General features: G+C 37.7%; 2 protein-coding genes across 8 annotated transcripts in view; one reads left to right on the forward strand and one right to left on the reverse strand.

Annotated features, from left to right (window-relative positions):
- The window catches only part of ST6GAL2 (ST6 beta-galactoside alpha-2,6-sialyltransferase 2), a 102,604-nt gene that overhangs the window by 50,429 nt on the left and 38,425 nt on the right, over positions 1–13,750 (forward strand). For all 6 annotated transcript variants that reach the window (XM_078391470.1, XM_072994533.2, XM_072994532.2 and 3 more), the window contains 3 exons: positions 944–1,041; positions 4,410–4,511; positions 6,178–6,352. In XM_078391470.1, coding sequence (XP_078247596.1) covers positions 944–1,041; positions 4,410–4,511; positions 6,178–6,352 — 375 coding nt within the window. The remainder of the gene's footprint in view (positions 1–943; positions 1,042–4,409; positions 4,512–6,177; positions 6,353–13,750) is intronic.
- Positions 10,011–13,750, reverse strand: part of LOC110074125 (opsin-3) — a 100,771-nt gene continuing 97,031 nt past the window's right edge. Inside the window, exon 8 of one of the 2 annotated variants that reach the window (XM_072994538.2) lies at positions 10,011–10,310. The gene's annotated coding sequence lies outside the window, so the exon portion shown is untranslated. Of the gene's footprint in view, positions 12,671–13,750 lie in introns of both variants that reach the window. The other variant, XM_072994537.2, reaches the window with a different exon arrangement.

The raw sequence follows: 13,750 nt of genomic DNA on the forward strand, positions 1-13,750 counted from the left end.
AATGTGAGGACCTTGGACATGTTTGGGAATTCCCTGGGCAGTGACAGTGCCCTGTAGGATGATGTTTCTATTCTGGAAGCACCATTGGATTGCTTCTGACACGAACAAAGAAAAAGGATCACAATAGAACCAAAGTCTGTTTACTGAGACAGCTTAACAAACTTCCTTTACATAGGTTTTTTCTTAGATTGTTTTCTGATTGTACTGAATTTTCGGTGGGCTTGTTCAGTGGAGTAGCACAGAGAATACTTCTGTTTTCTTGGATAGCAGTTCTTCAAATATCAGTATCAAACCTCAATCCCACTTGTTCACCATCCTACTTCGGGCTCCCCCCCCTTACTGGGCCGCCCAGCCAGTTACCTCTTTCACCTGACAGACCCAAGGAAAAGGAGGGCTTTCCTCCTCGCTCGTTTAAACATTTTCCCATCTGCCTATCATCTTGGTAGATACTCCAACATCCCCCGACCAAACAGACTATGTACATCCTGCCTCCGTGAACCAGACACAGTAGCCCACATCCTACTTCGTTGCCCATCTCACTCCACCCTTAGATCTTCCCTACTAAACCCCTTTCTCCAAACCCTCCCTCCCTCCCTCTCTGATCCCCTCCCAATCCTCCTTAGTGATTCCCTCCCAATCACTACCAATCTCGTCGCAGAATTTTTGTCAACCATTCTTATGAGCAACCGCAACCCCCATCCCTCCCAACTTTAGTTCTAACCTGTCCCTTATATTTTCTACCTAGCAACCTGTTTACTTCTCTTTAATGTAATCAAATGCCAATAAAGGTCTATGTATGTATGTAAATATCAGTATCAAGGCTCCAGTTCTAGATACCAGGAAATCAATTATATCCCATCTGATGAAACATGGTTTTCCAGGTAAGCATCTATGTTCACAACTTACACAAACATGTCTAAATGTACCTCTTGTCTGGCTTTAGATTCCCATGATGCAGTTCTGCGGTTCAATTCTGCTCCAACAAGAGGTTATGAGAAAGATGTTGGGAATAAAACCACCATGCGCATCATTAATTCTCAGGTAAGTCTCTTTAAGGCAATTTGGGATCCTCTAAACCTTGGATAGCAAGTCATATCATCCGTCACTGCTGCAATCCAACAACTGATGCTACTTATGTTTATGGGAGTTGTAGCCAAACAACCCAACACAATTCAGCTTATGTCTCTTTATCTCTTTTCTTGTCCATACTGCCTTCACCAGCTCATGCTACTCGTTGTTATAGATGGGGGGGGGGGGCAGAGCAAAGTATCATATTTGGTGTTAATGCAAAGAAACAAGATTTTGGAACTTGCAACAAATATAGATACTATGGTTACTTTTAGGTTCCATGTCCAAACTTGAATAAAAGTTTTCTTTAATCTGCAGTGTCCTCTAGTGGTCAACACACACAAAATAAAATTGTAATTGCAACCCTCTTGACTTCTCTGAATTGATGCACACAACAGAATATACATTCCATACATTCGACTCCCTACAGAATCCCAGTGCATGTTGGGATGCATTAACTGCTCTGCTTTATGGGTTCCAACAGGATTTTTGCTGCATTTGGGTACCATATAGATTGTTATATGGGGATATACAGCTTTGTTTTCACATACAGAAAATGAAAAACAATAGGAAGTCAAACAATCATGTCTTTCTTCCTAAACGTCCATGCTTTAGCCCAGAGTGTGATTTGATGACCTTGGGTTTTGTTTGACCTGTACGACTCTGTGTTTCTGTTATCCTTATGCAAGAGGAGAATGCATATCCACACTCAAGTGCCCTAACTGTTGTTACTAGATATGTGAACTAATATTTGTTTATGTCCAGTGGTTTTGGAGTTGCCATTTTGTTTGCAACTGATTTTATTTTAACATAGCATGTGCTTTAATTTCCTAGAAGAGGAGTGGACAGCAACATAAGCTGATAAACAGGCAAAGGGCCCTTTCTATTTAACTCTGAACAGCAGGGTCATTTTCTATGATATGCTCAAGCCATTTATTGGAAGGCACTGGCAAAGGGTTCTTTAACTTCCTAACATGCCCCAGTTTCTCTGAAGTGCTCAGGGTGCCAATTCTGATAGAAACTCTGTTATTACATAACCTGGGGTAACAAAGGTTATATGGCTTTTTGTCTGTCACTTGCTCTGTTCTAGTAGGAAAGTTCTGATATTATAAATAGAGCTGTGCAAAGAATACTCTTTTTGATCATTCTTCAGACTGATGGAATCATTTTCTGATGCAGCAGTTCTACATTATGATGTAGTATTGTTCAGAAGCCTTGCTATGGGTGAAAGAAAGGGCTAGCCACATTGAACTATGGAAGGAAAAGTGTGGCTGTCAATTACTGCTGCTCTGCACTGCTTGGTGCAGGAGAATTTTCTCCTGCAGGAGAAAAGATTCTTTTTAAAAGTTGCCTCCTTTAATCTTAGCAGCAAGCCTCCTGTCTCCAAAGAATGCTTTCTCCTGTCCCCACAAAATAGCCTTTCTTCTTCCTCTTTCATCAGTCTTAATCTTTAATGTTCTTTAGAAAAGTCTTCAGTGAAAGCTTCAGAAAATGGTAATAATAGGCAAGGGAAGTGATTGTCATTATTGAGGCAGAGTGGAAATCCTTGCAGACTGGCTGGATTGTATTTCCAGCTCAGACCTCCTGATGCCTGCTCTTACTGTAAAAATCAGAGCCTGGAAAAGTTATTTCTTTGAATTCTCTTTCTTCCTTGCATGAAGCATCATGGCCAGTTCCCAGTTCTGTCTGTGAATTCTTTCTCTGAGCTGTAGTTCAAAGCTGTAAATGCAACACAGTAGTTCAGACATTCAGCCAACTACAAAAGGACACATTTCAAGGAGTTCGCTTTGTTAAAATATATGCTAATTTGTATCTGCAAGGAAACTTACTTTTTCAATACTGTTGCAAACAAATTTTGTAATGATGTAAAGCTACTGCCATACTGAAAATGAATATTGGGTGAGATGCAGTATAATATATCACTAATCAATATCTAAAAAGGGAAGTAAAATGAAAATTGTAATTGATTTTTACAGTAGTACATTGATTTTTGGGTGCTAGACCAATTTGATATATAATGATTCCAACGTAAATTTAGTTATGGGTACAACTCAGCCAGTTCCAAGCACTTAGAAAAGCCTGACCTGAAGCATAGTGTAATTAAATAAAGCTTTACATTTTATTTCTTTGACTATGGTAGGTGTTTAACCATTTGCCTTTTTCTCATTTTAGTGGGTATGAAACCTCATGTACCAGAATTTTTAAAAATACACATTTCACCAAGAGAATTCTGGAGTATTTTCTGACTGAATTCCAGTGTATTAAGGGTCAGCATTAAGGGTAGCAATAGAATTATTGTGGTTAGGATTTGCTCGTTGTGTTTCCTGACATGTTGAGAATTCCATGTTCCCACTCAGATGTGGCCAACTTACTGACAACCAGAATACGTAACTTTTTTTTGATATTATGGTTCACTGATAAACAGTGTAAGATATTTTTATTGCAGTACATTTGATGGACCTAAAGAGGTACTGAAAAGCAGAAGTTTTGAGGGACAATTATTGTTCCTTAATATTTTGTTCATGTTATTTCTTTTTATGGCTGCTTTAGAAACCTATATGGCAAGTATATGTATCTCGAAGCGTTGTTTATAACTCCAGATAATAATGTTTTTGCCTGAATTGCTGGTTCAGATATCTGTCTGCAGAGTAAATCCTAACCACAATAATTCTATTGTTGTGGTTAGGAATTCAATTCCCCACTGTGCCCCCTTGACAGGGGCTGTACTCAACGATCCATAGGATCCATTCCACCTCTGCAGTTCTGTGATTGCTATTATGTATAATTTGTAATATAGTCCTGGGCAAACTCTACGACAAAACATGACTCCAGGTGGTTCAATGTACTGTCTTTTGTAAGAGGGCTATTATGTGTTAATTTTGACTGGAACACACTTTAATTCTTTTTGAGTTGGTCTTAAAATAATTCTTAACAACGCTTCCTGTAAAGAAGCGTCCATGCAGCCTCGGCATGGAAAACTTCAGTATGGAGGTGCAGTAATAGGTGTCACCCAAAGCATGGGACTTGGCATGTAACCACAATAACATCATAGCTGCCACAGAACAGAAGCCTGTGACATCAGCTCAGCTGCTTAGTTAGTCCTTAGTGTTGCAGCTTGAGAGCTGGAACAATGCATTTTTTAAGCAGATGCTCAGGTAACTTAAACTTTGCAAAAACAAAACCCAGAACTCCATGGTTATCTTGGCTTTTCATTTTACAACAAAAGTGTGTGTTTAGATGCCATGCTGCTTAGTTGTCTTTTTAAAAAAAAAGTCTGTGAGTTTTTTTAAAATACTTCTTTGAAACCCCTTTAATGGGTACATGTTGTATTTTTTTTCCAGATTCTTACTAATCCAAACCATCACTTCATTGAGAACTCCTTATATAAAGATGTTATTCTAGTGGCCTGGGATCCTGCTCCCTATTCTGCAAATTTGAATGTGGTAGGTTGTCAGTCAACGGTGTGCTGTAATATCACTCCGTAATGTCTTTATCTAAAGAAATGGGGTTCAATATTGATATTTGTTTCTTTTTTTGAAACTGAAGATGCTTCTAATGAATTGCTTTCCCAAAAGCACTAGCGTAAAATTAAAGAGGAGAAGCATGATCTGTTGTTTGTCTCTGTTCAGCTCTTGCTTGGCTTGGAACATTAACAGTTCCAACAAGCCTGGCCTTTATAAGATCTCTGTTTAGATATCTGTGGGTTCTGCAGACCTCCAGATATTGCTGAGCTAAGTGGTCTTCCAGATATTGTTGGACACCAATTCCCATTCCCCTGAGTCATCATAGGCAGTGGTTATGGGGGATAGGAACTGTAGTAGAGTGACATCTAGAAAGCCAAAAGCTGGTCAACTTGTGAACTAGAAGCACCACGATGGTAGGAATAGCCAGAGCATGAATTAGATCTGAACCAGTTCTTGAAGCTATTCAAAGATAGTTTTTGTCCTCCATCTGCTCTTATTTAACTTTATTTCCACACTAGACAGTAGTGGATTTTTTTTTTAAAAAAGGTCTAACATTAACACATTTTAGAAATATTAGCCATTTTGTAATATTTTTGGAGCTCAAGTATGTGGAACAGAGGAAGATTATTCCTTAATTCCTGTTTGATTGCACAGGATCCACAAGTGTGAAGCATTCATTTTTTAAATTCCACGTAGAATTAAATACAGTAATATGATTTATAAGTTGCTTTAAATGAACTTGTGTCTCTTGGCACTAGAGGGAGCCATTTATCATATATAAATAGATAATACTGTACTGTACAAATTTTATATGCTGGTACGGCCAAGACAGCAACAAAGCCAAGACAGCAACAAATAGAAACCTGGAACTATTACTTTCTAGTACATGTGTGCATTAAATAAAGCTTCTGAAACTGCTTTCTAATCCTTATGATTACTGAGACAGATTTGAAATGTATTGGGAGCAGTTTTTATTTATTTAAAATATTTTTACCCCACCTTTCTCCTTAAAAAGGACCCAAGGTGGGTTACATCATTAATAGACAACATTTAAATCTAACAACAGTATGTCTACAAATACGAAAAAAGATCAAACAAGTATCATACTAAAAGATGGTAAGCCAAAGCAACACCAAAAACACATTTTAAAAACTCCACTCGGGCAGCCAGAAGACAAATCGAGAAGAGAAAGCACTGGAATTACATTTCCAGCAGTGAATCTTCTCTCTCTAACTGTCTTTGTTATATTTTTTTCAGAATATGTCAACTCTGCATAAGAGCCCCATGAAATGGAGTACCGACTCTTGTACTTAGATATAGGAGGGGATTTCAGCAGGTGCAGCTTTCTATGCAAGTTACACTTGCTAAAAATTTCCTTCCTAAATACACAATATTAAAAATTAAAAACAATAAATATCAAAGGGAGGGTGTCTATGAGAGATCTGGAAGTCTATTAGATATCCTAACAGAAAAAAATGGTTTTCAATAAAAAGTTACAGAAATCCAGATAGACTTGATTTTATGTGATGCCATTATATTTTTATATCCATCGACCAATTCCCAGTGTAATGCTTCAGTTTTAGTATGGTATGTGTAAAGCACACTGAGAAAATATCTTATTGTGTTCATCTGTTTCCCCTACCAGTGGTATAAGAAGCCAGACTATAACTTGTTTACTCCATATGTACAACATCGCAGGAAGAATCCAAACCAGCCATTTTATATCCTCCATCCAAAGTTTATATGGCAACTCTGGGATATCATTCAGGAGAACACTAAGGAAAAGATACAGCCGAACCCTCCTTCTTCAGGTTTCATTGGTATGTGTGCCCGTTGGTAAAAAACATTTATTAGATCAGTCTGAAAATTAATTCTTTCATTACATATATTCATAGTGGTAATAATGTTGTTGATTTAGAGATAATAGATGGAAAACCTTGCCCCCCAGAGGTAAGTACTATATTTAATTGGGGCAGAGCGGAAGGATTTTATGAAGCTTCTGAGTAACATAGCTGCAGAAGTCATTAAAAACAAAAATATATGTAAAATCATTTGTTGCTGTCATGTGCTCCATAAATCATACAAATAATGTGATACAAACCATTTTTTTATACAACTCACATCCTTGAGTATCACTATGACCAATATTACATTGAGGGGGACATGGAATTGAAAGGATCCACAATGTAGACTTCGAGGGTATGCTGTTCTGCCTCAAAAATAATAATGATTAAAAAAAATCTTTTGTGAAACTGCCAAACATTGATCATGGGGTACTGTGATCCTAAAGTCCATAGGTATGGCTTATAGGCTTTTGCTGGAGCTTGGTTACTTATGCTTGAATTTGGGATTGGATGGAATATGAGACCATACCAAGATGAAAATATGAGTTGTGTCATCACTTGAGATGAAGCTACTACGATTATATCTACCATAAAATAACACCAAGCAACCCATTGGATATGTAGGATTTTTTAAAAAATATACAACTTACAGTTCAAGCAAACTATAGAGGAGGCACCTAATAGTTATGTTTGGCCTGCATGCTCAGCCAGGGAATGGAAACAAGCATACAAGAACCAAAGATTTGTGCATCATCACCACTCTACCAATATGGCCACTAGTTGTTTAGAAAGCCTACACTTCATTTTTTTTTCTGTTGCTTTTTGCGCCTAACCCAACAAACTGGTTATACTTAAATCTATTTTTAAAGCTAATCTCAAACTCACCAAAAAGTGGTTAAAATTAAACTTTTCTTTAAAAAAGAAGGGAACTTCGAAACATAGGTAATGATGCTGGTTTATTTTAATAAGCCATAGTTAAGATTAACCACAGTTTAGGGTTTAGCCAACATAAACTGCAGTTGATCTTAAAAGAGAGCTTCTAGTCTCCTTGAAGGCATGTACATATCTTATGTGTCTGTCACCATTTAATGGGAAACATGCCACTTCAGTAACCAAATGTAGTGTTCTTGAAAGTATAATTTGTATAATTGTTTATTTGAGAGGTGGACATAGAGGGCAAATGAGCATATGACATGAGTACATGGTGCAGTCAATCAGCATAAATGTTTATGTGATGTACTTTTCGGAGTGGTTATCCATCATCTAGTTTTAGGGAAGATAGCTGGTTTGAGCTAATGCTGACAGTCTGGCAAAAAAGGACAGGATGTAGATTGGAAGATGTTGCTGCTTAATTTGCAGTACCATAACATTATGTTTATGAACTAAATACTCTTAGTAACAAAATGCAGAATAAATGAGGACTGCCATAGTGTAGTAGACATTTATTTTCAAGATGCAGGAGAACAGATACTGAAATTGATCTCTTTTCAAAGGTGCTGAAAATGCATCTATTGTTTAAAAAAAAAAACACCACACACATATTGCTTGTGGATTCTGTTTTGTAAAATTTCCTGTTCAGAACTGTGGTTTTGATTACTAAGCTCCATTTATATTAACCAATACAAACATTGACCACAGTGAACTTCTTGCCTTGTACCAGAAAAACTGGACAACTTGGTTTTTTGTCATCAGGACTGGAAGTGCTAACGAATCTCATAGTGATTTATCAAAATAAAGATTTTGGTGAAACTATCCTGTGGTTGTAATGTTTTCTACCTCAGTTTGTTAAGAGTAGGAGAGCTCCCAAGATCCCATTGCTGAATTATATTTCCGTGCTTGGGGGTTCCCACATACTTGTTGTCATTTGTTATTATGTAAGAAATTAAAAAGAGTGGTGCTGGAATAGACCAAAGGTCTTCCGAATCCAGCATTATGTTTCCTGCAACAACCAAGTAGAACTCTGTGGGAAGGCCAGGGACACAGCGTGAGAGTGTTCCTGTTTTTGTCCACCATCAATTGGTGTCCGCAGTACACTAGTCCTGGAGCAACCATTGGAAGTAGCAGCCATTGACAACCTTATTCTGCATTGCTGTCTGTAATCTCTGTTTCAAGCCATTTATGTTGGTGACCATCCCAACTCATGACAAGTTCAGTATATATGCAATTTGAAAAAAAATTCTTCTTTGAATTTTTTTAGATAAATGTTTTAGAAATGAAGTAATGCTTGCTTAGTGGGAGCAATCTAAGGTGGGAGAGCAAGACATATTGGGCAATTTGAGACATTAGACCACGATTTTGCCCTGAGCTAAAATAAACAACCCTGCCAGGAGAATGTTGAATGACATGCTTCCGAACAAGATCCTCTGTGCATCATGTGATCAACTTTTTAAATATGAATGCAATTGCAGCTAAACACAGTTCATGCACCAGTTCTTTTACCAGTATAATCAGGACCATGGTTTCTTGTCCCAAAACTACTTGGGAAAAGTACGTATTGTCTGAATGGAAGGATCCATTTAAGTGACATTATGTGCCTCCATGCAGCCCTTTTGAGCCTTATTTAGCCTTATCCAAACTGGAATAATTTCCATGTTTCTCCTTTAATATCTTACAACTTTGAATGTGTTACTGTTAAAGTAGATATAACATTGATATAGAAGTTCTGCCTAAGATGGTTGATTTTTGAACGTTCTTTAAGTTACCATCATTTGGAAGTACAGTGGACCCTTGACTTACAGACGGCTTGACTTACAGACTTTTTGAGTTACAGACTTCTCTGGCCACAAAATTTAGGTTTGACTTGCAGACTGAGATTTGACTTACAGACCAGAAAAAAACCAAAATGGAACAAAAACGGCCTGTTACGGGATTAATCAGTTTTCAATGCACTGTAGGTCAATGGAGACTTGACTTACAGACTTTTTGACTTGAGAACCGCCTTCCAATACGGATTAAGTTCTCAAGTCAAGACCCCACTGTATAGTCAATGAATGGAGAGCACAAACCTTTGTTAGCTGGCTTTGACTCTGTGTGTGTGTGTGTTCGTGTGTACACTAAAAATGGTAGTTATAAAGCAACTGTGCCCCTCCAATTGTTTCTGGATTACATGTCTTGCAATCACTCACTATCACTGTGCTCCCTAGGACTGCTGGGAGTCCAACAACATAGTTTCACATCTGTCCTATAAATTTGGCAGTTTTTGTTATCCTCTGAGTTCTTTAGCTTAGGTATCACTCATCCCTTCGGTAGTGAATTACTATACACTGTATCCCTGTAAGTGCTTTCTAGAATAAATATGAACATGACTGAAGGGTGAGAGAGCGAAATGTAACTTCTAGAGCATTTCTCTATTTAGGACCCTTATGGAATCTGCAGAAACATTAGCCAGCCTTGCTTTGGCATCAGGGCTGACACATTAACCTTTATTTATTTAAAATATTTTTATCCCACTTTTCTCCTTTAAAATGACATTTGTTTTATGGTAATACCATTAGCTGATTGTGCTCAAAGTCTGTGGTCAAAATTAGAGTAATATCTATATTAAACTAAAAGGTGATGTGACAGTCAGCCCATGTAGGATTTGAAAGCAAGTTGACTCTAGGAAAAAAATGAAAATATCTTGACAAAATAGATATGAATTGACCACAAAATATTTTATTTGGATTTGAAGATTCCCGTTTCAGATTTCCACAAGGACACATGGCATAGTAAAAATACAGGGCTTTTTGGCAGCACTGTATATGCTTTCACTGTGAGCATAAATTAGTGTAACAGGACAAGCAACACAGTTGCAACAGGGCTATATTGTCAAATTCTTAGACTCCCTCAACAGACCCTACTGCGCACGTAGATATAAAAATAGAGTCAAACACTTGTTGATGCAGGGCAGATGTAGGTCGTATGTTCAGAATCACAAGCCTCCATTGAAACAGAGCTAAAGACAAGTGGCATTGTTAGTTTATGTATAAACATTAAATTAATTTGCATATAATAGACTTAAATTGCATATCATTTTCATCAGGATAATGGGAACCAAGATACAGATGGTATTAATAAGCCTATGTAGTACATATATGCACATACAAATGCACACACATAGGTATCCATAAGTACACATGCGCACACCCACACAAAACACACATTTTGATTGTCTTCAGCCAAAATGCTATAGATAACATGACCAGTAAGTGTGGAAACTATTGCAATCTGTCACAAAGCAAATAGTTCAGAGCTCTCTTTTCTACCCTGAGTTAGGGTGTAGAACTACATGCACACCAGAGGATATCATCCTTGTGCGCATGAAGTCTTCCTCACTGAAAGAAGATCCGTGGACAGCAACAGCATCTGTGCAGCATAATTGCTTTAAACTTCTGCTGTGTGCATTGAAACCCCAACATAGCAGCACATTACCTTATTAGTAGTTGTTGTCTTTTCCATTTGATAGTAGTCCATTCTGAATGTTTGCATGTAGAATTTGTTTGTTTGTTTTTAAAATTGTTACTTATGTATGACTGATTATGCTTCCTGGGTATTGAACTGTATCTCTTCTACAGAATCAAGGCGTTAACTTTAAGTGAATTAAAACTTGTTGTCTTAAATTAGGAGATGGGAGCACCCTTTGAAACCAGTGCTAATGTTTGTGTTCCCTTCACGGTCATTTGCAGGTGTTGCCGCACCATTTCTGGGCTTTTACTTTAATAATAGTAATTGTGTGCCATCAAGTCACTTATTGCAACCCTTCTCAGGGTTTTCTAGATGCATTCAGAATGGCTTACCATTTCCTTCTGGTATGCTCTGGGACTGTGTAGCTTGCCCAAGAGAGGAACAGATCTATACAAGGGGAGAGAATATGCATAAATAATCTCCTTCCTCCAATTTTTGAGGAAATGTTCCATGTTAGGGAGCTTTTTTGATCAGATGGCTACGTGGAGATCAAAAGAGAATAACACTTGGGAGTTTGCCTATATGTCCTGATCCCTCAAATATAGCCATCTGTCCCAGGTAAGGATGACTTTTGCTTCTGATGTTGTTGTGTTGTGACCAGTTCCAAAGTGAATGGTCAGAATCTTAATGGTCTTCATATGAGGTTTGCATAACCTGAGACACCTAATTAAGAAGGTGCTGGGTTGCATCCCAGTCACTTGCCTTGTTGCATGGTTGACTGTGCAACCAAAAATTGCCCCAGTAGCTCATCACTTAGTCATAATTAGGTGTGATGAGTTACACAAACCTTATGCAAACAGCAGTAAGATTCCAGTCCAGATATTATTATACAGTATTAGTTATTAAATGTTTAAACTGTTTTTCTGCAAATAAAAACACAATACAAATATTTTTATTTTCTAATACCAAACACTGCTAGGCGGGCAACTTCTGACCCTCGTCCCAAGGCTGCATCTCAACAGATGATCTCAATGATCAGGAGACATCAGGCAGATTCAGATAAATTGCACATTAAAGAACTGCAGGATAGCTCAGGGGTTTAGGTATCTGGCTGTGGAGCCAGAGGTTGGGAGTTTGATTCCCCCATTGTGTCTCTTTGGCGGCAGTTGGACTCAGTGATCCATAGGGTCCCTTCCAGCTCTGTAATTCTAAGATGATGGGGATGAGGATGATGATTACTCAACACTCAAGGAGCGGGGTGGAGCACACCAGCACTGCTCTTCTCTCCATTTTTATTACACTTCTACATGTGGGTGATGCCAGAACGAAGTAAAGAAGAGACCATTGTAATCCTGGAGTCTCTCTGTACAATTAGAATCGATTTTCCAGAGCCCTATCTTGCATGGGGCCTCTGCAGTTGTGGAGTCTCTCCATTTTACAGCTATTACATCCATGTATAAAGTGGATAAGGAAGTTGATGATGAAGCTCTATCTCCTCATGGGTTAATTAAACAGATCATTGCCACATACGAGTACACTGTTGATACAGAAATGAAAACAGGGGACTGTTTCAGAGGACTGAAAGCCTACTGCCTGGATTGTTGATGTATCTCAGTCTTGTGAGAACAATTTTTTTACATAGACGTTCCATGGGATTGAGGAGTCATAGGAATTTGATAGAGGGATGGTTCTTCTCCGGCCTATTGAAAAAACATGCTAGATAGCTGATATTTTCCCTCCACACTTGATCATTTTAAATGAAGGTTGAAGCATCTGTGGGCATTCATGTGAACATTCATTATTTCTGGGAATCTTCATAATTCAGTACTTTGAAGACTTTGTTTCTGTTTAAATTAGAAGCTGGGTTGGTATCTTGATCTTTTTTTTTAAATGGTTACAGTTGACTTGATACTAAACAATTGGTACAATAAGATAAATGAAATTTATATTTCATGTACATCTAGGCATATGAAAATTACTTTTTAATTACTTTGCTAATTACAAAATGTAATTGCATTGCACAGAGATAGATGCAGGAAGATGAAAAGCTCTTGAGCAATTAAAACACCAAGGAAAAATTAAATCTTCCTGATTGTTTAAAAAGAATCCCAAATATATGTTCATTTATCTTAATTATTCCATGAAAAAAAAAACCACCCTGAAATTTATTTTATTCTAATAGAGGATCCCTAACAAAGAATACATTTCCAAGAGTTTAATCTATGGAAGCTGGTTTTGTACTTTCCCTAAGAATTGGTAAATGTATGCACTCCCAAGATTAAGATACAATCTGGGTCCCTTCGAGGAGAAAGAGGAGGTGAAAATATTTAAATAAATAAACAAGTAAGTAAGTAAAACTATCCATCTCAACTAAAAAAAGACATTTTGAATCAATGGGACTTTGCTTGTTTGGCTAAGTAGCTCCATTTATTTTATTCATACCAGAGAAAACAAATCTTAAATTGGGGGGGGGGATCTGTACTAGTCTAAGAAAGTAATTCTGATGCTGAAGGTCTATTTCCATACCTATACATGGTATCAATGGAAGGGGGGGACGGAATATTCTGCCCAATGTCTGTGGTGCTTCACCATGTAAAGGCAGAGATCACTCTATTTTTTTTTAATATCGGCAAGGCTGGGAAATGATTCCAAACATTCCTTATTCCAAACATGGCCACTCCAGTCAAAGAGTCATGTCAGGTTGTTCTCCTTCGTCTCATGTCATTACAGCACAATTAGCTACATTGCAGTCTGATCCCTTACCCTCCCCATAGCTTACAAAGGTGTACCATGAGGGTGGCAACATTCATGATATGATGTCATAGCGGTGTAGTAAGTATGGATAAATCTTTCACTGTTTGTTTTCTGGATACCTTGTTTTTAGTCTAGATAAGTTCTGTGAAATAGCGTGTGAGCAGCCTCTGTTGTATGCGAGAGTTTTCTTGGTTAGAAAGAGTCATAATGGCATCAGGAAGCGAATGTAGATCAGCC

The sequence above is a fragment of the Pogona vitticeps genome, chromosome 3 (assembly GCF_051106095.1).
Source record: "Pogona vitticeps strain Pit_001003342236 chromosome 3, PviZW2.1, whole genome shotgun sequence".
In the NCBI taxonomy this organism is placed as follows: Eukaryota; Metazoa; Chordata; class Lepidosauria; order Squamata; family Agamidae; genus Pogona; species Pogona vitticeps.